General features: G+C 43.8%; 1 protein-coding gene across 1 annotated transcript in view; it reads left to right on the forward strand.

The window, feature by feature from the left end:
* The first annotated feature begins 1,047 nt into the window (after positions 1-1,047).
* Positions 1,048-24,290, forward strand: part of pklr (pyruvate kinase L/R) — a 29,573-nt gene continuing 6,330 nt past the window's right edge. The window contains exons 1-6 of the mRNA XM_076279397.1: positions 1,048-1,105; positions 14,475-14,687; positions 15,754-15,845; positions 16,063-16,194; positions 17,264-17,450; positions 19,144-19,417. Coding sequence (XP_076135512.1) covers positions 14,549-14,687; positions 15,754-15,845; positions 16,063-16,194; positions 17,264-17,450; positions 19,144-19,417 — 824 coding nt within the window. The 5' untranslated portion in view covers positions 1,048-1,105; positions 14,475-14,548. The remainder of the gene's footprint in view (positions 1,106-14,474; positions 14,688-15,753; positions 15,846-16,062; positions 16,195-17,263; positions 17,451-19,143; positions 19,418-24,290) is intronic.

The raw sequence follows: 24,290 nt of genomic DNA on the forward strand, positions 1-24,290 counted from the left end.
ATGACAATATCTCATGAAATAGACGGGCCCATTAATGATGAATGAACTGGTCTTAATGCTCTTAAGAAATTCTGTTGTATCTCCCCTTTCAATATTGTGAATAATAAATGTATAGCCTACATCTTTTGCCAATGATAGACTGATAGACTGCTTCTTATTTTACTATTATTCTTAAATACTTGGTTGACCACCTTCTGACAATGCAATGTGTGTTTGCCTACAAGAAATATTAGCGTGTAGAGTGAAATTAAGAGTTAGCTGGGAGAAAATGTCTTTGTCAAAAATAGGAACGTTGACAGCAAAAGTAGAGCCCAAAGAGGAATGGTAAGAAAACGTTGCGTTCATCTTACTCGGTTTCACAAATGCAAAGCCTGTATGTCTGATCTATACGGTACGGAAGATTATTGGGGCCACATAGAAAATATTTTTTGAAAATTCAGAGAAAAAATCTCAGCATTTTAGAGAATAAAGTCACAAATTTGTGAAAAACAAAGTCAGAAATAATTTCTGAGATTAAAGTCAGAGTTTCTGAGAAAACATTTTTTTCGAGAATTTCTGACTTTAATCTCAGAAATTATGTATTGTTTCTCACAAATTTCTGACTTTAATCTCAGATTTTTTAAAAATATTTTCTTTTTATGTGGCCCTAATACTCTTCCGTAGATATGTGGCTAACTCGCTGTTTGCAAAGAATATAATATCAGACACCACTACAAGAAGAAGCGGCATCTTCAAGGTGGCCTACAGCTCCAGAACTATTTTTTACATTGCTCCAGAGAGCAGCAGGATCAGTGCGTTCTAGTGTTTTTATAGGCCTATCGAATTATATTATTATTATATATTATAGGCCTATTGAAGCAGCCGCGGTCTGTTTTTTTTTTTTTTTCGAACTACCAGAATATAATCTGGCCGGCCAAATAATAGGCTACTCCTGGCCTTGGCCCTGGCCATCAGGTGTATTTCGCGCCCATTGTCCGGAAGATGGCGCTAAACATAGAAATAAACTTCACTATTATCTCACGACATCTTTGCTTTACCGAACATTAAGTCTCATTTTAGAGACGCCTTGCCTTGGTTCATTGTCACTGTCTTGAGGAGTCCTCAGGTAGGTTGATATATATATATATATACCGGTATATATTTTAATCTCTGCTAAAAATATCCGACACGACTCACTATTGGGGCTGTGCTGGGTTACGGTGACATAGGCCAAAGTAAAGTTGGGAATTGCTCTGAAAATTACAGTACAAAATGTCCAAACTTGCCTGACGCCAAAGCAGTACCGTAGTATGTAGTAGGCGACTTGTATGTGGAAGAATTGGTCCATTTGAATGGGTTGTTGTTTTAATTTGAAATAATTGGTTGTACATCTAAAATAAATTGCTCATTCACTTCTGCAAGCCTCCAAAACGCTAATATAGCCTATAATGAGTATCTTCAAGTTACGTAGACTATACACTATGTTTCTGTTATCTCTATTGTATTATTAGACTATACACATTAATCTAACCTCTATCCAAGTCTCTGTGCTGTTTTGGGGTAGTATGTTGCAGAATGGGGTTGCGACTTGGAATACAAAGTAGGCCTACTGTAGGTTAGGGGCATCAGTGGGCGCTGTTACTAGGCTATGGCTGCAAACACGCTTCAACACAAAGGTTACTTTTGGCTAATGATTTACGACCCGTGTTTATAGCAAGCTACTCGAGCTAATGAGAGAGGAAAGAAAATAGCAGGTTACGGGATGAACCACTACCTGAATATCCAGTGCAGCTCCCCTTTCTCAGTTTCCACACCACGCAATGACTGTTTATGTGTGTGTGTGTGTGTACGCACGCGCGTGCGGGTGTGTTTGTGTATGTGTATGAATGCGGCTGAGTCTCTGTTTCATTTGAATGTTAGTCTACATTTTCTAGAAAGATCATTAGAGCGCCACTCCACTCTTCAGAGAAGAGGCTGGGCTAACTCAGCTAATCCAAAGCTTTAGACTGGCCTGTATGTATAGGCAGGCTGAACGTCTTTATCAGGTGCCTATTATGTTAAAGAGACTTTGGGTACTCTATTTGGGTATGTGTGGCTCTATGGACAACACTTGAACACATTCACAGAAACCAGACTTAAAAGGTGCTCATCAACCAGTCCCTACAACCAACGGCATGTTGGTCCAAAATTGACCAAGAAGGGTCAACACAACTGTTGTTGTTAACTTTAGCAGGTCCAAAGGTATACGTGTGACTGTTTTTAGCTGGTGACAAGATTCCCTTTCCCTGGTCAGTTCAGAGACACGAGTAAAAGTGAGTTCAGGTGAAGGGAGGAGTGTGTGTGTGTGTGTGTTGGGGGGGGGGGGGGGGGGTATGAATGAAAGGTCTGAGGCAGAGATCGAACACAGGCTGGAAAAAAAGAGAAGGAAAAAAGCGATAGGCAGGTGGACAGACCCAGAGAGCAAAGATTAGCGTTAGAGTGTGGGTCAATACTGAGCCTCAGAAGCACAGAGCACTGCAGGGAGCCACAGCCCAGCACAGCAGCAGTCAACTTACATTAACTCACACACGGAAACCACAGCATGGATGGTGAGTCTGGCACAGGGAATTTATCTCACACCCTGAACTCTTCAAAAACTTTTGATCACTTTTAAAAGAGGTTTCATCTTTATGTTACTGCAGTGTTTCATTTGCTGTATCTATATGGTGACACCAAAAACAGATTTCAAGACAGGTCTGAATATCCATCTGTTATTATATTATTATATACTATAGTATATTATATTATATCTTATTATATTATATGAAGATGTAATGGGGCAAAGCCAGTGTCAGATATTTTATAAACCATACTGCTACTGGAAGAGGTAGAGGTGAACTTAACTATTATTTAACATCTTTGTGAGCTTTCCAGTGTTTCAGTTCCAGTGAAAGTTGCTTTTTGTGGAGAACCAAGTGATAGATATATTTGAGAGCACAGACTAGAGAGACTGCAAGGAATGTGAGTGTCACTGGGTAGGAATTGCAAGGAGATGTCACGTTTAGATTTCAGGATTTTGCAGCTCGTTACATCACATGTAGACTTGACATATGAAGAGCCGAAAGGGGCAAAGAAACAGTTCCAGCAGTGAAAAGTCGCATGTCATTTTTCTCGCTTATTTTATTATTTCAGTCCAGCCTTTGAACAGCTATTTGATTCTTTTGTTGGAGTAATCATACAGAGACCACTGAAATCCTCTTTCTATCTTGCAAGTTTAATTTCTGTGTGATTGATTGAAAATGACATAAAACACATGCAACAAACAAGCTGAAGGACAATAACATCTGCATAATGCCTTCCATTTATCAATTGCTTTTGTTGAGGTGCTGTGCAGTTGGTGTGGTATTCCTGTTTGGTGTATTCAGAGATAGATAGAACAGATAACTAGATCTGACCTATTCAGGCAGTCAGTGTCTTAGTCATTCCTGGGGTTTGGCCGAGCTTATCTGTTCTCTATTAGATAGTGGCTGATGCAGAAGAGGGTAAAAGAGGGACGGCTTGTTGGCCTTCACCTGTCTTTGGGTAGATTTCTATAGGCTACACATGACCAAATGTATTTGTTTGTTTGTTTGACACAAAAAGAGACCAAAACTCTGCGAGGCTCTGCAATCTCTTGTAACATACACACACACACTCTCTCTCTCTCTCTCTCTCTCTCTCTCTCTCTCTCTCACACACACACACACACACACACACACACACACACACACACACACACACACACACACACATACACACACACACACACACAGTATACAGTATGTATACACACACACACACAGACACACACACACAAATGCTCACTCAAAGCAGCACAAATGCAGACTCAAGCAGCAGACACACACACACACACACACACACACACACGTGGCCTTCACCCACTGTGATTGAATATAAGTGAACATTATGTTCAAAGGTTGAATTTTTATACACATACATATTTATAGGCACATTCTTTACCTGGCCGCACCCTTAGATACACATTCACTGAGTCAGAATATGTCCATTCCATACACTGATCTGCCCAGGTCTCTCTCTCTGCCACGTCTGTAGAGATCAGCACTGCAGTCGCCTACCTCACTGATTGGTCATGACCAGACGCCTGCCTCACTGATTGGCCATGACCAGACACCTGCCTCACTGATTGGTCATGAGCAGACGAATGCCTCACTGATTGGCCATGACCAGACGCCTGCCTCACTGATTGGCAGTCTTGTAGAATCCAAGTGGAACTTTGGCGTGGTAATTGTGTTTGGACACTACTCCTCCATGCTTTGGTCTTTAGGGTGTCAAGGACTAAGAGCCAACACTAAACCGCAGGCTGTGGTTTTCATAGTCTTTTTGCCCTTTATTGTTTACACTATCTTGGAGGCCATTTTTGGACATTCAAATCTTTAAAAGTATTATTCCTAGCCTGACTAAACTTTGGATAATGGAACATGTTCTCAATAAGGTTCAGCCATTAAAAGTGTGTGCCACAGTCCCTTTGGTTTTATAGAAGTCCCTAGTTTCAGAAAATACATGCAAAAAAAGTGATATTGAGGGTCTCAAAACTCCTTTATTGGGACATACCTGTACATATTGGGACATATCAGTATTTTCTCTAGAAATATAATCCTTTGTCCCAAAATGTGAAGTCTCCAAAACAAATGGCCATGACAATTATAAGGTTAAAAATAAGCATGTTTGTATTTTTGTGTAATTTTCATGCAACTGAAATGGTATGTGGGGTAGCTAGTAAGACCATGAAAATCTATGTGGAAATAGCTAAGCATATGGACATTTAGCGTGTAAAGTACCAATATTGTACCAAGTCCCATTCACAGAATAAATGCATGTAGTTGTCACAGGTTCAGTAGTCGTGGTTATGTGAACTTAGTTTCCAACAATTAATTTATACTTAAATTTTGGCTGTAATGAAGCACTCCCCTGCACCCACACACAGACTCAGAGAATTAGGTAAGAAAATACAAAAGTCTTTATTTTACAATTCATTAATACTAATAGAGAATAAAGTTAAAAAGTCCAATGTCATTTCTCTGGCCCTCCACTCTCCTAATCCACCGCCGACTGAAGAAGGTCCGGTCCTTTCCTGTCTACCGGAGGCCTAAGCTGGAACACATGACAAACACACACACACCTCTGTCATACAGCACTTGGGGAAGTTTAACCCTACACACGAACACCGGGTGGCACTACAGGAATTTGGGAGGCTCACAACCCTTTAGTACAATAGATCCCCATTCCCAAATAAATATCTATTAAGGAGCCCCCACTAGTTAAGTACTCCACCCGCTACCCACGTAATCTCCAATGCTCTGCTCGCTACGTTACACTACTCCCCCAATCACACACAAGCAACCCACACTCAAACTACATATAAATCTATCCGGAAGGGAAGGGCCACTTAACTTAACGTGGGGGGAAAGCTCCACACTTCTCTCCCCCCAAGGCAGTTGCGTAAGGGAGGTGTAATTCCACACTGATCACCGGTCCGGCAGCCTCCAGTCTGTGGCCTGTCGTCATTGAGCGTTATTCCTGTGTTCTCCCCCAGCGTCGTCGCGGCCAGTGGCGTTCCGGATCACGCAGTCTGCTCCCCTTCTCCGGCTCAACCCGATGCCATTCTGCATGTAAACTGCTTGTCTAGCTGGCGACATAAGCTGTCCGTCGGTCCCTTAGCGATCCACCACTCCAACACTGCAACACACAAAGGCAAGCCAGAGACAAGACACCAACTCTCCACAGGCATATTCACACTGGCTTATCAACCTAACTCTCGCTCCTTCCTACCAATCAAGTGTGGTCCAATCACCCAGTGCAATTAGTATTCAGTTATCAGTTGATAAGCTACAGCTGGTTTGTTTACATGAGTGCCGGCTAGTCCGTCACTCAACTATTTCCCCACTTATAGTTCCTAAGCTCTACCACATGACATTACCCCTCCCAGCTAAATCATGGTCACGTCCTCGTGACAACAACCGCCCCCCAATGGCAACAGTCTACCTATACCGTACCAGAGGCTTCCCTTGGTTAATCTCTCTGTGACCTACGCACTCCCCCCTCACTTCCTGCGCCTTGCCCCCCAGAGCCCGCATCATGATCACCTTCACACTGTACCTCGGGCCCCTCTAGATTAGGAGGCTGACCCACTCCAGATGGCTGTGTTGTTCCAATGGCCCACAGTGGCCATTGCTTCCCTGGACTGGGTACCCGCACTGGGAAGGTTGCAGCTGCAGGGAGTGGCTTTAGTTGAAACAGACAGGGTCTCAAGCGGTTCTGATGGATCGTTCGGATGGGCCCTTCCCTCCCTTCTGGCATTACTTTGTAAACCGGGATTCCTGAGGGCAACTGCTGTACTATTACATGTGGTACTGATTCCCACCGGTCTGCTAATTTGCCCCCATCCACTCGCCTAAAGGTCCTTATCAAGACCCGTTCCCCAGGGACCATTGAGCAATTCCGCACCCCTTTCTGATGCTTCCTTCGCCGTACGGCAGCTTGAGCAGCATGCTCAGACACTTTTTGATATGCCCCTACTAACCTCTGATGGTGCCGTTGAACCTTTCCCTCTGTGCGAGCCTTCCTCAGCGAGCAGTGCTTGCATGCTGCCACCCACTCTTGACTGCATCTTGCCATTCGGGGCCAATAGAACCTCTTCCAAAGAGCCGACAAAGTTCCCTCAGTCCCAAGATGGCCAAGGCTACTGTGCAGAGTCTCCCACACGGCCTGTCTTTCAGAAGGAGGAAGCACAATCTGGTGATAAGTCTCTCGGGTATTCGAATCCTGTACTCTGCGGATAAGGACCCCCTCCTGCAAACCCAACCGTGGCCACTGCCACAACAACTCACGGACTTCCACAGACTCTTGCTTACAGGCTTGTACAGATAGTCGGTTATCAGCAATTAGGAGCTGTCTCAGACGAACCAAGTTGGGGTCTTTACCCTGGACGTTAGTCCATCTCTGTGGGTCCCAGCTCCACTGATGGTCCTGAAATCCCTGCTCTCGAGCATCAGGGGGCACCCTGTTGTTGAATGGGCAATCAGTCACCACACGCACTGCTGGAACTCTGGCCATCACCTGACTCCGAGATAGCGAGGGCACCACAATTTGAGGCCGAGAACCCAAGGGGGCAAATCCAATCCCCTCCTTCCGGGTTGCGACCACGTGATCACACACCTGGAGGGCACCTTCACAGGATGGCCTAGAAGTCTGTTGCACTTGTGTGGACAGAAAAGACAGTTTAGCATCTGAATCTTTAAACAGTTCTTTCCAGCAACATTCAATAATATTCATGCCCAATATCGGTTCCCATGGCTGGTTACCCTGCCCGTCCTTAACCACCACTATCCCCCGTTGAGGCAACTCTACTTCCCCTACTTTTATGTCCATGATTGCATAACCCAGATAAGGTATATCAAGTCCATTAACCGTCTGAAGAGACAGCCAAGAAGCATCCTTCAATTGCCTGTTCTTACTACTGGGAAGCCGGTTATAAGTGCTCTCTGGGAGAAGGGTTACCTGAGAGCCTGTGTCCAATAAGCACTTCATAGACACACCTTCTATGTCAATGTCCACTCGTGGGCATGGGCCAACAACCTGACTTAGTTGGGGGCTTACTGGGCCTACACCAGATACTCCGGACACCTGCCCCCTAGTGGCCGGAGAATCTAGTTTAAATTCTCCTCTTCTCGGTGGCAAAAACGGGCAATGTGCCCACTCTGGTGACATCTCGTGCAAATGGGTCTCCCTTGTTCATCCCACTGAAATCTAAGATGCGAGTACCTTGCCCCTCCCTGCTGCCCCTGTGAGTGTGGCCTACTGTGGATTACCTGAGACTCTTTGGGCTGTGCCGTGAAGGTGTGCGGGTGCCAATTCGATGTTGCTACCTGTTCATCAGGGCAGCTACGGACAAGTTGCAATTCTTTCAACAGGGCCTTTTGCATTTCTTTCATCTGTAAACACATCTCCGATAGCAGTTCAGTCTTCAGCTTTGCTTTCCAATCACCCTGGGGCTCCAGCCTTGAGTGAGGTTCTCCACTCCGCACTGCTGCACATGTTGGTGGTTGCCAGATGTTACTCTGTTTATCACCTTCCACCTGAAGGGCTTCCTCACGGGCATGTTCGAATGTCGTTACCTCCTTCCTACGAATCATCCGGTTCAATTCTCGTCTGAGTTCGGCATCTTGCAGGCCCATGATGAACTGATCTCTTAGAACTTGCCCCGTCTGCTGGAAAACATCTGGGTCTCTGTCTTTCAGCCGCTGGTAAAGCTCTCGACACCGGAGGGAAAAGGCTCGCACGGTTTCCCCGGGGCGTTGCCTACAATCAAAGAACATACCACGTAACAGCGCTAAGGGTGTATTATCCCCATATAACCCATTAAGATACTTGAAAATGTCTCTTGGAGTGGACCGCTCAGCTTCAGTGAGAATGACTACTTCCCTCCTAGCCTCCCCATCCAAAGCCCCAATCACAAAATCACTCTGTTGTAGACTTGACCATGCCGACATTGATGCCAACATAAACTTAATTTGAGCTTTCTACACCTCTAAATCTCGGTACCCATGGGGAGCCAATGAAGTAGGGGGACATACCAATCATATTACCTTGCTGAGCTGCATCTACTACGGGTCCTGTGTTTCTACCCTGTCGCATACCGGCCGACGCTCCAGCTTCTTCGGGGTCTGACATGGCTGCAAAAAGGGTGCTTCACACAGATCAAAAGTCCTGCCTGCTACGCCAATAATGTCACAGGTTCAGTAGTCGTGGTTATGTGAACTTAGTTTCCAACAATTAATTTATACTTAAATTTTGGCTGTAATGAAGCACTCCCCTGCACCCACACACAGACTCAGAGAATTAGGTAAGAAAATACAAAAGTCTTTATTTTACAATTCATTAATACTAATAGAGAATAAAGTTAAAAAGTCCAATGTCATTTCTCTGGCCCTCCACTCTCCTAATCCACCGCCGACTGAAGAAGGTCCGGTCCTTTCCTGTCTACCGGAGGCCTAAGCTGGAACACATGACAAACACACACACACCTCTGTCATACAGCACTTGGGGAAGTTTAACCCTACACACGAACACCGGGTGGCACTACAGGAATTTGGGAGGCTCACAACCCTTTAGTACAATAGATCCCCATTCCCAAATAAATATCTATTAAGGAGCCCCCACTAGTTAAGTACTCCACCCGCTACCCACGTAAGCTCCAATGCTCTGCTCGCTACGTTACACTACTCCCCCAATCACACACAAGCAACCCACACTCAAACTACATATAAATCTATCCGGAAGGGAAGGGCCACTTAACTTAACGTGGGGGGAAAGCTCCACACTTCTCTCCCCCCAAGGCAGTTGCGTAAGGGAGGTGTAATTCCACACTGATCACCGGTCCGGCAGCCTCCAGTCTGTGGCCTGTCGTCATTGAGCGTTATTCCTGTGTTCTCCCCCAGCGTCGTCGCGGCCAGTGGCGTTCCGGATCACGCAGTCTGCTCCCCTTCTCCGGCTCAACCCGATGCCATTCTGCATGTAAACTGCTTGTCTAGCTGGCGACATAAGCTGTCCGCCGGTCCCTTAGCGATCCACCACTCCAACACTGCAACACACAAAGGCAAGCCAGAGACAAGACACCAACTCTCCACAGGCATATTCACACTGGCTTATCAACCTAACTCTCGCTCCTTCCTACCAATCAAGTGTGGTCCAATCACCCAGTGCAATTAGTATTCAGTTATCAGTTGATAAGCTACAGCTGGTTTGTTTACATGAGTGCCGGCTAGTCCGTCACTCAACTATTTCCCCACTTATGGTTCCTAAGCTCTACCACATGACATAGTTACAGGTGTTTTGGGAACACCAAAATAAACATTTACAATAAACAATACATTTAAGTGCCCCCTCATGTGAAACAGGGCATAGCATTTGACACAAAATTACAAACACGCCTTATTTTTTATTGTCATGGTCATTTGTTGTGGAGACTGCAAATTGTGGGAAAACATTAAGAAACTGATGTATTTGAAGAGGAAATAGGGCCTAATACCAAATGAAAAAAACAAAACTGTTTTTTAATACCCTCAATATCACACTAAATGCACATTTTCCAGAAATCAACCTTTCCAAAAGTCAGGAGACATTTAGTACAGACTTTGAATTGTTTACACATGCTTATTATGAGTTAGTCTTCCACCCTAGACGGGTGGAAGACTAGATGGGGAGGCTTGCGGAAATATTTGTCAAGATAGTAATGCCCAAACATGGCATGTGTTTTTCAAGCTGTAAAAATGAAAGAATTTCAAGGTCTGAAAAAGATATGAAGACAGAAGATTTGCACAAATATTTTTCACAGGCCTTGGTTGTAGGACACATTAATGATATAGTCATAATTTGAACGGTGCAGCAACAACCTTATCTGATTTGACACGGAATTACTTATATAGAAGGTGGCTGTATATGGATGAATGTTTATTGTTCTTTTATATACACAGTATGTGTGTGTGTTTGACTCTAAGAGTCTGAACAAACTAGGACTCAAACCTGACAGGCAGGTGAGGGGAGACCTGTCACAAACAGAGAAACAAACACACATACACACACACACACACACACACACACACACACACACACACACACACACGTAAATGTGTCTCATGTGCCTCTCTCCTACTCTGTCTTGCTCACTCTTTCTCTTTCTATCGCTCTATCCCTCTCCCCCTCTCAGTCTCTCTCACTCTTGCTTTCTTTCTCTCTCTCTCTCTCTCTTTCTGTCTCTATCCCTCTCTCTCCTCCTCCCTTCTCTCTCCTCTCTAGACTGCCATGGAGGGCATCACTCAATACACCCACATAAGAGCTACTGCCCAGATACACTGATCCATAAAGATAATCTCACTCACACACACACACACACACACACACACACACATACACACACACACACACACACACACACATTCTCTGTACATCCTGTCTCTTGACCTATTTCTGGCATGTTGCACCAAAAGCCACGTGTCCCTCTCAGCTATGGATTCCCGACACTTTGAGATGCCACAGAGAGGTCATGAAAATCAGAGTAAACATACGTGGATAGTTTCACAATCAGGGTGAACGCTTTGTTTCAGGAGGCCTAAAAACGAAACCCTCTTGAAATATCATTGTATATGAGGCATAACAAAACATGTTTCATGGCAATTGGTCATTGACAATTCTATGATATGTATGCTTCCAATGTTAAATGAGTGTTGAAGTGGACATTTGAGAGCAAAGTAGATTTTCACCATCAGTATGGTTAAATATTTGCATACAATATTTGTAGTGTTTATTGTTGTTTCTTGGGTTAACATAATTTAAGACTGGTTAAGTAAGTTGCATCATCGTATATAATGTATTTTTTATAGCATATTTTTGGAAAATCTTTTAGAGCGGACATACAATATTTGACGGAAAACTTTAGTGGTTAACTATATCAGTTATAAAAGAAGATTTGGTTTGATGCATATCTGAAGTATTTCCTCTGCTAAATAAGTGCAACCAGGTCAGGTTTCTGAACATATGTTTGATATTTCAGATACCCACCATGTACATTAAAATTATGAAAATTCTTGACTTTCTTCACCATCACAATTGTAACATATTACAGAATGTCCTAGTGCGGTCTAGCCCATTAAAATGTGTTAATTACAATGTGTTGAAGTGGTGTAGTTTTAAACTGAAACATCAATTTGATGATAAAAATGACTGAAAGATGTGTTTTGTGCCAAGAAAGGGTATTTTTGCTATTCCATTTGTCAAGGGGCACTATAAATCTAACAGGGAGGCTACCCCGGGCATGTAATTGAAGCTAGTAATGGGCAATATAAACGATATGCGATATAAACGATACAAAATTGGCCTAAGATAGGTCCTAAAGATTTTAATTCGCTATAATGCATAATAATAATACCTGCGAAATTTAGAGCCACGAGCTGCAACCGGCTGCAACGCATTTGGAGTAAACATGGCTGAACATGGCTACATGGAACATGGAAACATGGCTACCTCAGTCATTGCAAGCACCTCTAGATTGATTAATCACCACTACAGTATGTGGATACTGTTTTTAGAATTGATTTAGATTAAGTGTAAGTTAGTATAATTTGTATTTTAGTATATTTAGTGTATTCTTTATCTTCTACTGTCCTTATTGCTTAGTAGTTGCTTAGTCTGCTGGTAGTGAATGTGTGTGTGTTGTCTGTATGCTACTGAGACCTTGAATTTCCCCTGGGGATCAATAAAGTATCAATCTATCTATCATCTATCTATCTATCTATCTATCTATCATCTATCTATCTATCTGAGAGCGAAACGGAGGAGCTGGTGAAAAAGACCAGTGCAACATCCATTATTTGGACTTGGTTCTGATTTAAGCCTAATCATCCCCCAGTGTAATTAGCTCATTCACTCCCTCACTCTCCACCTCAAGCTGGTGCGTGGTGAATGGTCCTTGCATTTTTTAAATCTAGCACTTTTTATTCTATAGCTTAGTATTTAGATTCTAGTCTTTGCTTAGTTATATTTATTGCTGTTTTTACTTGAACTTCAGTACCTAGTTTTGTTGGCACATGTTTTGGAATGACAATAAAAACCTTCTTGAATCCTTGAATTACTTTTGCAGTCAATGGATATTATTCATAATAACTGATCCACAAAGTAGACAAAATGGCAATAATATTATTTTAACTTTTATTGCAGATATTTTATTAACCCGACTTACCGGCATCTCACTCCCTGCTGCAAGTTACCCGTAATGCTTGAACAACAGCAAAAACTGAGTGTCACTGAGCTCATTTATTCAGGATTTAGCATTTTAGATCTGACCTGATTACCCCAGTTACAGTACATGAGCATGTGCATTTGTTTGGTGATCTTGAGAAAGATGCTGGTGATACACTAAATGTATGTATAATGTTATATACTAGCGTGCACTAAATGCATGTATAACGTTATACTAGCGTGCACTAAATGTATGTATAACGTTATACTAGCGTGCACTAAATGTATGTATAACGTTATACTAGCGTGCACTAAATGTATGTATAACGTTATACTAGCGTGCACTAAATGTATGTATAACGTTATATACTATCGTGTGTGAATTTGTGTAGGTGGTTCGATTTCTACATTACATTTCAAACACCTCTGTTCTCCTCTGGTTTTGTTGTGCACTTTTCTCTTTTTCCTTTTCTCTGTATGCTTTCCTTTCTGTCCTCTCCATTAGCACTCAGCCATAATAGGTATTGACATCTTCTTCAGTCTTTCAGTCTCTCTTCTACTCCCTCCCTCCCTCTCTCTCCCTCCTTCTCTCTCTCTCGCCCTATGACTTCTCTCTCTCTCCCTCTCTCCCTCCCTCCCTCTCTCTCTCTCGCCCTATGACTTCTCTCTTTCTCCCTCTCTCCCTCTCTCCCTCTCTCTCTCTCTCTCTCTTTCGCCCTATGACTTCTCTCTCTCTCTGGTGTGTGGTGATTGTTGTGCACCATGCAGGCTTTTGAACTTGCAGATGTACTGGAGTGTTTGTTAGAAGTCTTTCAGCTTCCTTTCACTTTACCAACACGCCGTGTCTCTCTCTCTCTCTCTCTCCCTCTCTCCCTCTCTCTCTCTCTCTCTCTCTCTCCCTCTCTTTGCCACACTGCACTGGAGCAGAATGAACCCAAGGACTCTGACTGACAGCTCACACACACACACATACACACACATACCTAGGCCTCTACACAAAGCCAAACACAATTCATCTCTCTCTCTCTCTGTATCTCTCTCTCTCTCTCTCTCTCTTTCTCTATGGGTGTGTGTCAGTATAGTGCTTTCCTGTGGCAAAGTGCTCCCACATGGCCTGGTTTGTTTCTATGACAACAATATCTTGACAGCGTATCACCAGCACCGTTGTTTGATAAGCTGGCATCGACCTTTGTGACTAAAGTCTGAAAGGGTGAGATGAAGAGACAGCAGAGCCTGTGCTGCAACAGGAGAAGATGTTCAGCTAGAAGCGCTCGGAGAATCCGTTTTCTTCTCTAGGTGGCCACGTGTGGCCGCATACACTCTCCACTCAGTAGGAATGACTGAATGAAGACACCTGCTACACACTATGTGGACACATGTCTTATTTCTTTCTTTCATTTCTCTGTTTCATTCTATATCTCTCTCACTCATTCCCATGGGAACAGCACAACAAACGAAATGACTCCAGCTGTCGCTTTTAGTTTGGACTGAATGCAATTAACATCCTCATAGAATGGTGCAAAATTGAGATAATAATCACTTGATTAATGAAAAACACTGAGACTTCATTTTCACCCAGTAATGGAATCATTGTTAGACTTCACACTTGGTTTGCACAGGACAATAATGGATTTATTGCTGTCGTTGATTCTTTTTTTCTTTTTTGATTCTTTTTCTCATTCATTCCTCTTTTCTCCATTCAGCTCGGTCTACCTCCGCCTCGGTCAGCCAATCTCTGCTGCCTCCATCCGCTCGTATCCGGCGGTACTCCGACGTCATGGCGCTCCCGGACTCCTTCATCCAGAAGCAGCAACTGGACGCCTCCATGGCCGATACCTTCCTGGAGCACCTCTGCCTACTGGACATCGACCAGGAGCCAATCATAGCCCGCAACACTAGCATTATCTGCACTATCGGTCAGTAAGGCCGCGCCTCATTGGTTGAGACTCTGATTGGGGGCGTTTGGCTTTTTAGTTTTAAAATAGATAGATAGATAGATAGATAGATAGATAGATAGATACATAGATACATAGATAGATAGATTGATACTTTATTGATCCATAGGGGAAATTCAAGGTCACAGTAGCATACAGACATACACACACACATTCACTAACAGCAGAAAAAGTAATTAAAAGTATATAAAATGACTGACTTCCCCCAACTATTGCTGACCCCAGACATGGTGGCACCTTTTGCTCTGGACAGGGGTAGCCTGCACACAAATGACCAATGTAACATTTTATAGTCAGTGATACACATTGTTCATGGCATTTACATGCTGGAGTCCAATAACTTTTGTGCCATCTGTCAAAAAGATGACACCTGATAGGTGCCCACATTCCCCCATCACTCAGTCTAGGCCCATCTTATTGGCAGATTTGTGGCAGAGGGAGCTATGGGGTTGCATAGACTAGCCGTGCCATTTGCTGAAACAGTTATTAAGTCAGAATCAGATTCAGTGTTAACTTTGCAAACTGCTCTCGCATCCTCAGATCAATTCTTTGTCCTACACCAGTTACAGTATATAGCAGAATTTTATCCAAATGAGAGTAGTTGGAGATCCTTACGCTAATAGGCTTTATGCCTGAGTGCCTTCTGGGTCTCAGTGGGCCTCTCGTGTCTGTGTGCTAGCAGAGGAGGCAACCATGCAAGGCCTCAGGTTCTGCCCTGTGGGGCACTTTCAGGCTCATCGTCTTTCTCAAGGACATATCAGTACACAGTTGTAATAAGCTCGGCTCAGTCATTGAGAACACACAGTTCTAATGAGCTACGCTCAAACATCTCAGAGAGATGAGAAGATTTCTGTACAGCCATTACTGCCATGTGCTTTTTTTAGTTTTATCTGCTATCTCTTATCTTTTCTTTTGCACCTTCTGCTCACCCTCTCTTTCTAACTCTCACCCTCTGTCTTGCTTTGTTTGTGTCTTGCTGTCTCTCTCTTTTTTTCTCTCTCTCTGTCTGTCTCTTTCTCTCACTCAGGTCCAGCGTCTCGGTCAGTGGTGAAGCTGAAGGAGATGGTGAAGGCCGGCATGAACATTGCTCGCCTCAACTTTTCCCATGGATCACATGAGGTGAGATCAGACTGTGTCTGCATGCACACTCATGGAAAGTGTCCTTTGGTTAGGTGTGTGTGTGTGTGTGTGTGTGTGTTTTGTCTTATCTTATCTCTGCGGGTTACTGTGGTCTCACCTGTAGTCGATGTAGTTTTACATCTTCTGTAGTAGCGCTTTCTTTTAAGGACATCTAAGGTTAACCTCCTGTCTGTCTGTCTCTCGCTCGGTATGTCAGTACCACGGTGAGACGATACAAAACATCCGTGAGGCTGTGGAGTCGATGACCACTGACCCCCTCTACTACCGCCCTGTGGCCATCGCCTTGGATACCAAAGGCCCAGAGATCCGTACGGGGCTCGTGCGAGGGGTAAGAACAGGAAGTCACAGGAAGTGACATCACATGATGAATAACAGCAGGGATACACTGGGTGCGCAGTGCAGCTCAAGTGTTCCGTTAGCAGAGCCTATGCTGCACCAGCTAGCTTCCACTAGAATCAACATGCACATTCGAAAAAATGAGACTACTCTTCTAAAACAATTTTACGCTCTGGGAACGGAACGCTTCAGTTGTGCTACTGGAGTGTCCTGGCTGTAAGAGTGGTCTGTTTCTCTGCTACGCCACTGGGGCACTGTTTCCCTGTTTCACTGTTTCCCTGTTTCACTGTTTCCCTGTTTCCCTGTTTCACTGTTTCACTATTTCCCTGTTTCACTGTTTCCCTGTTTCACTGTTTCCCTGTTTCACTGTTTCACTGTTTCACTGTATCTCCTTTGGGGGAAAAAAATGCACAAACACATTCTCTAAAACATGGACAATTCTTTGGGAATAACTACAGTACAGTTGATCTATGGGAGTCCTGGAATATTTCCTTAGACACAGGGGGGCCGTCGAGGTAAAAAGGGTTGTCCAGGGGTTGGGGGTAGATGACTAGCAATGAGGTGAGTGAGGGGTGGGCAGCCTGGAGGTTTTAAGAGGTCTGTGGCTGTTGATTGTTGTCCTGACCGCTTGGATCAGACTGTTCTTGGCAGCGAGCACAGGCCCTGGCACAGGCTAGAGAGAGGCGTGGTGTGGGTGTGGGTGCGGGTGTGTTGGGGGTGCGGGTGTGTTGGGGGTGCGGGTGGTATTGGCAAAACGGCAGAGAGCTCAGGTCACTGAACCTGGGGCAGAGGGGTGTGCGATGGGAATCAAAACCCAAAAGGAAGAGGTGAGATGAATATGTCTATGTTTGTGTGGATGTGTTTGTGGATGTGTGTGCTTGTGTGTGTTTGTGCTTGTGTGCATATGTGTGTGTGTGTGTGTGTGTGTGTGTGTGTGTGTGTGTGTGTGTGTGTGTGTGTGTGTGTGTGTGTGCTTGTGTGCTACTATGTGTGTGTGTGCTTCTGTGCGTGTGTGTGTGTGTGTGTGTGTGTGTGTGTGTGTGCACGTGTATGTATCCTAGCAAGCAGAAGAGGAGGTGGAGCTGGTGCGAGGAGCAACGGTTCGTGTGGTAACCAAGGAAACGGACCGTGACAAGACAGACAGTTCCATGATCTGGGTAGACTATCCCAGCCTGCCCAAAGTAATCAAGAAGGGGGGTAGGATTTACATTGACGATGGGCTCATCGCTCTCAAAGCACTGGAGATAGGTAACACACACACACACACACACACACACACACACACACACAGAGAGAGAGAGAGAGAGCAAGGGACAGATCAGAGGTCAAATTCCTGCTCTATGCCGATGACCTGGTGCTTCTGCCATCCTCACAACAGGGATTACAGCAGCCCCTTGATCTGCTGACCAAAATTATGATTTTCCAAAAATAAACATCCCGATTACAATCTGGTGCAAAATATTTAATAATAGTACACAAACTACAATACTTTAAATACCAACCAAAGTAGAATGAATCCATATCTGGTCCTAAAAAGAGAATATGAATTGACAGAGTATCTCATCTCTGTCAAAGATATGAAGCAGAGGCAAATCCTGACCAAGTACAGGCCAGTGACCACAATCTAGCAATAGAAAAAGGCAGACACAGAAAAACCTGGCTGTCAAGAGAACAATGAATATGTCAGGCAGAGAAGGTTGAGACAGAGGAGCACTTTCTTCTACACTACGAAAAATATGACATTTTAAGACAGACCTTTTTCACTGACTAAAAAAAAACACAATTTTTTTGAAGACAGTGTAAAATGGCCTTACTTCTTGGTGAAGGGCCCTCTGCTGCAGCACAATATGTCTTAAGATGTCACATCCTGAGGGACATGGTTTAAGTAAACCTGTGTTTGTGTTAACAGACACCCATATGAACTCATGCATGTGCGCTCACGCGCGCGCACACACATACACACACACACACACACACATACACACACCTCTACCGTTCTACTATTATTTCTACTACTGTTTCTGTACATACTCAAGCACATTTGAATTAGAGAGTGACAGAGAGAGAGAGAGAGAGAGAGAGAGAGAGAGAGAGAGAGAGAGAGAGAACCCAGAGATGCTGGGGAGGCAGGCCTCCATCAATATAAACTTTATTACTTTAAAAACATAGCAACGTTTCGATCACCCTGGATCTTCGTCAGGCCAGACCACACTTCTTCCACTGTATGACATTATTGTCTGGCACCTGCGGAAAACTTTACTTTGGATGAGCGCACCCACTCTCCAAAACCCGCAGGGCTCGACAGTAATGGTTGGACGGTTGCCCTTGGCTACCAAAGCCTCATGCCTGGTTGCCAAGCTGGCAAAGGTGGCAACCACTTGAATGTTAACGTTGAGCCCTGGTAACCCAGTCATGTTCATACATTCTTAGCTGGGACACACACACACACACACACACTCCCGAACACTCACACATGCACACACACGTAACACTGAGGAAAATACACTTCAGCTGTAATCTGACCAGCCCATGTCGGCTCTGAAATGTGTATTCATTAGTACACAATAATAGATATAACCCAAAGCATAAATCCTGCCCATATCTCCAGTTCTCTGTTCCAGTTTAGCTGGGGTCAGATTGCATTATATGTTGCAGAATTCTTCAGTACTCTCTGTGCCATTGGTATCAAGTCATGATTGTTTTGGATGTAGTGTGTTCTGATGTGATGTCAAGTTGGGAACTTGTTTGAATTAGTGAAGGACTCTTGGTCCAGTGTTCTATCACTTGGCATGCTGTTGAAAGACTGAGAGACCATGTGGGGACTGAGGTTTGGTGTGTGTATTTGTCATCTCAGGTGAGGACTGAGGCTTGATGTGTGTGTGTGTGTGTGTGTGTGTGTGTGTGTGTGTGTGTGTGTGTGTGTTTGTGTGTGTGGTATCAGGTGAGGACTGGGTGGAGACTCGTGTGGAGAACGGCGGCACCTTGGGCAGCAGGAAGGGCGTGAACCTGCCGGGGGCGGAGCTGATCAATCTGCCGGCGGTGAGCGAGCGCGACCGGGCAGACCTGCAGTTTGGCGTGGAGCAGGACGTGGACATGGTGTTCGCCTCGTTCATCCGCTCCGCTCAGGACGTGCGCGCCGTGCGAGACGCCCTCGGCCCCAAAGGCAAAAACATCAAGATCATCAGCAAAGTGGAGAGCCGACAGGGAGTCCAGAAGTGAGTGTGTAACACACACACACACACACATGTACACAAAAAGTACGGAAGTTAGTGAGAATCAGACATACACACATACACACACACACGCATGCACACACACACAGGGAGAGAGAGAGAGAGAGAGAGAGAGAGAGAGAGAGAGAGAGAGAGAGAGAGAGATACACAGGTTCACAGATACAGGTTCAGCCTAGGCAGCACCGCCCTAGAGCACACAATGCAGTACACGTACCTTGGTCTAGTACTGCATCAGGAAGTTTCAGCATGGCAGTGAATGCCCTAAAAGAAAAAGCCCGAAGAGCACTCTATGCTATAAAAAGAAAATTTCACAAAATAAACATTCCAATTACAATCTGGTGCAAAATATTTGACAGCATAATCCAGCCTATTGCGCTGTATGGAAGCGAGGTTTGGGGTCCACTCAGTATGCACGACTACACAAAGTGGGACAAGCATCCAACTGAAGCCCTACATGCAGGATTCTGCCGAACAATATTAAAAGTTCAAACAAAAACACCCAACAATGCATGTAGGGCAGAATTAGGCCGCTTTTCATTGGCATTAAGTATTCAAAAAAGAACCTTAATATTCTGGATGCATTTGAACAGCAGTCCCAAAAACTCCCTCCATTTTGAGGCACTGAAAACCCAGGAGCTGAACATAGAAAAGAGTCCTCTGAGCCAGCTGGTACTGAAGTTAACTAACTCAATAACAAAAACTAACAAAGATCAATCCCAGTCCAGCGCTGCTTCCCAAACATCAATTAGAGTCAAAAAAATAATGAATCAAGCAAAAGAAGATTATTTAGACCATTGGACAAACCAAATTACAAACCAAAGTAAAATGAATTCCTATCTGATTCTAAAAAGAGAATATGAATTGGCACAGAAAAATCTGGCTGCCAAGAGAACAAAGATTATGTGGTCACTGCCAGGCAGAGGAGGTTGAGACAGAGGAGCACTTTCTTATTCACTGCCAAAAATATGACACTTTAAGACAGACCTTTTTCACGAACATCCAAAAAGTCATACCAAATTTTATAGACATTGAAGACAATAATAAAATTGCCATACTTCTTGGAGAAGAGCCCTCTGCTGCCCTGGCAGCACATCATGTCTTAAAATGTCACAACATGAGGGACATGGTATAGAAAAAAACAAAACAAAAAACAAAGACCTGTCTGTGTTAACAGACACATACATGTTCCTGTGCATAAATATATACTTATACATATGTACTCACGGACCCACACACGCACGCCGACACTCACACACACACACACACACACACAAACACACACTCACTCACTCACTTACTCACTCACACACTCACTCACTCACATGCTATTGTTTATTCTGTGTCCACATGTTTACCTGCATTGCTGTATGTCTATTTTCTTTCTTTTGTGACACTACTGTGTTATCTGTAACACTGGCTTTGGCAACACTGTATCCAAAAAGTCATGCTAATAAAGCTCCTTTGAATTGAATTGAATTGAATTGAGAGAGAGGACACCAGGAGGAGTGTGACTGGGGGCAGAGAAGGGCTCTCTCTCTCTCTCTCTCCCTCTCTCTCTCCCTCTCTCTCTTCATCTCTCTCTCTCTGTCTCTATGTTCATCTTTCTCTCTCTCTGTTCGTCTCTCTCTCTCTTTCTCTCTCTCTCTCTATTCATCTCTTTCTCTCTCTCTCTCTCTCTTGTGGGAGGTGGGAGGGGCCAGTTCCAGGCGTTGTTGTTTGGGGTAATTATACGTGTCTGGTTTTAGAGCAGCAGCCCTGTGTGGGACGGGTTACGTGTGATAGCAGAGCTGACAGCTAACCAGCATGGAGACGTGTGTGTGTGTGTGTGTGTGTGTGTGTGTGTGTGTGTGTGAGAGAGAGAGAGGAGGCTGAGAGAGAGAGAGAGAAAGAGGGATAGAGAGTCTGTGTGTGAGAGAGACTGAATGAGTAAGTGAGTGAGTGACGTAGGAGGAAGCAGCATTCAGAGTGAAAGGAGTGTCTCCGAGCGTCAACACTTAGGACAGGTGGTCGTATTAACGTGCCACTCAAAGCGTGGGAGTGTGCCTGAGTGTGTGTCCGTGTGTGTGCGTGTGCAATGCATGTGTGTGTGTGTGTGTGTGTGTGTGTGTGTGTGTGTGTGTGTGTGTGTGTGTGTGTGTGTCTGTGTGTGTGTCTGTGTGTGCATGTGTGTGTGTGCATGTGTGTGTGTGTGTGTGTGTGTGTGTGTGTGTGTGTGTGTGTGCATATGTGTCTGTATGTGAGCACACGTGTATGAATGTTGCTATAGTGAGAAAGGCTCATCCATTTTCATGTATTATTTAAGATGCGTTCATGTATGTACCTCTAAAAGCAATAATGGCATCGCTCCTCACTTCTTTGCTTCATCTATTTTCTATCTCTGTTCATCTCTCTCTCTCTCTACCTCCTCAAATACTCCCCCTCTCCTTCTTTCCTTTTCTTTAACCTTCACCTTCTCCTGCTCTACTCTCTCGTCTCTCACTCTTCTCTCCTGGCTCCTTGTGTCTCCATGGTTGCTTTCCCAACTTCCCATTTCTTTATTTTTGAACACACATGCCTTCTGTCTTTTCTTCCCATCCTTTCTTTCTGTCATTTTTCCTCTTCTCAAATTCACATTCAAATTCAAAGAAGCTCTACTGTCACATGATGGGCGTGCAATGTAACAAAATGTCAAACATAAACAAAGGAAAAGACATGGAAGAGAGAAAGAAGGTTAAAAAGGATTATGAACACTAGGGTTGGAAACTTGGAAACTTTCCATGGGAATTAACGGGAATATACGGGAATAAACGGGAATTAAAGGGAATATTAGGGAATAAACGGGAATTAACGGGGATTAATGGGAATAAACTGGGAATTCTTAATATGGCAAGTTAGTCTATAACAGGGAACTTAAATGTAGTGGACAAAACCCCATCTTGCAGCATAATATTAGTTAAAACAACCTGATTTAATGCAATTTCAGTCGAATTTCTACCCTGCACATACATTAATCCCATGCACACAGCAAATAGCATAGGCTACTAAAAAATAAAGGAAACCTATGATGCGTTCATGTGCATGGGGAAAATAAATTATCAGTGAAAATGTCATCTCATGTGGGAATAACATAATAAGGTTTGGTTGGGGTGGTATGTTGTGTCATTATATTTTTTTATTTGTTTTACCATTTTCTGGGATTCTAACGGAACAAACTGATAGTCAGTCAATGTTCCAACCAATTGGATTTTGGTGTGGTGTGTCTTGGGCAGTTCAGTGGTTTCAGTGTTGCTAGCTTAGCACGCTAGTAAACCATAGGCAGAGAATGGGATTCCCGCTAGCATGGTAGCTAGCTTTGTATGCTAAGCTAAGCGATAATACGAACAAACAAATCATATTGCATATTACGAAACAAAATGTTAATGTTTGTATATGAAACAGTAGGAATTACCAAAACTTCACAGTTAATTCCCATAAATTCCCATTAATTCCCATAATTTCCTTTAATTCCATTAAAGTTTCCAATTTGGAATATTTCCAAAATTCCTTAGCTTAACTTCCCATGGTAAGTTTCCAGAAATTTACCGGAAATTTTCCGCCCCGTTGCAACCCTAATGAACACACATGAATATGAATAATTAACATACACCAGGGTTCCCACGGGTCATGGAATTTCATTAAATATCATGGAATTTTAAAAAGTCCATTTCAGACATGGGAAGTCAGGAGATTGCGCAAGGCCGAAACGTTGGTCGAAGTTCTGAGTGTGCCACGACACTTCTTCTAAATTCAAGTCAGGAGATTGCGTCATGTTTTCAGTCATGTAATATCAGGGATGGGGAATTTTGAATGTAGCATGTTAGAATTTATCGAAAGCAATATCTTCCGGTATTATTCTTTATTGGATTATTCTACATATTTCATACAGTATATGGCTGTGATCATTAGCCTACTTGAGTCTACTCTTGAGTCTTAAGCCTACCTTTTTTTTGCACCCATTTATCCCCCTCTTAGGGCTATATCTTGCACTTTAGCGCAAATCGCTTTGTGGGCGGATCTTGGGCGCTGTTTCTATTTTACCGGCGGGATCATGACTGTTGCGTCCGACGCAAATCTAAAATGGGGTGGTCTGAAGTAGCTACATTAATCATGGGTGTGGTTTGGGCGTAACGTGCAATAAACCAATCAGAGCGTCATCTCACATTCCCTTTAACAACAGGCACGCTTGTTCCATAGCGGATTGCACCAGATTGGACCAGGTGTAGCCAGGAACGGTTCACAGCGCTATAGTCAGTTGGGAACAGTTTGCTATTGATGTTTCCTCTTGACAAAAATGTAATACAGAAATGTCACTTTCCGATGTTTTGGGATCACTCTCACTGAATCACGAGGTTATGAATACATGGTGATATTTTTGCAATGTAATCTACCTGACTATAGAGTATAGACAATGCAGATCTGTCAGATAAGCTCTCCTCTCCCGTGCTGCTGCTGGTGCATTTGGGTTAAATGGCATTGGCATGCAGTTCAACATCATGTCTCATTAAGTCCTCTAATATTTCCTAATTTATGTCATCAACACATCCGTGATTCGTGGAAATGTGTACGCTAGATTTATACCTATTTTTTCACATCGGACGCCACACTGATTTCCCTCGTGTAGCAATATTTGTCCTTGTAATTATGTATGGTTTGGAGAAATGGGAACTGCGTCGTATAGATGAGAGTAGCAAAGTGCATTGCGCAACACAGGCGCCCAAGCAAGCGCTCCTATATTTTATGTAGAGTTTGTAAACACGTTATCATCAACTTAATTCACGCACAACTTTTGTTTGAGCAGGAGAGAGAATAACAATGAATGGACGCAGCAACTACAGAA

This window comes from Alosa pseudoharengus, unplaced genomic scaffold (genome assembly GCF_046254945.1).
Source record: "Alosa pseudoharengus isolate Yale_2024_CS ecotype anadromous, Long Island Sound unplaced genomic scaffold, YU_APseudo_1.1 YU_APseudo_1.1_scf_12, whole genome shotgun sequence".
Classification (NCBI taxonomy): Eukaryota; Metazoa; Chordata; class Actinopteri; order Clupeiformes; family Clupeidae; genus Alosa; species Alosa pseudoharengus.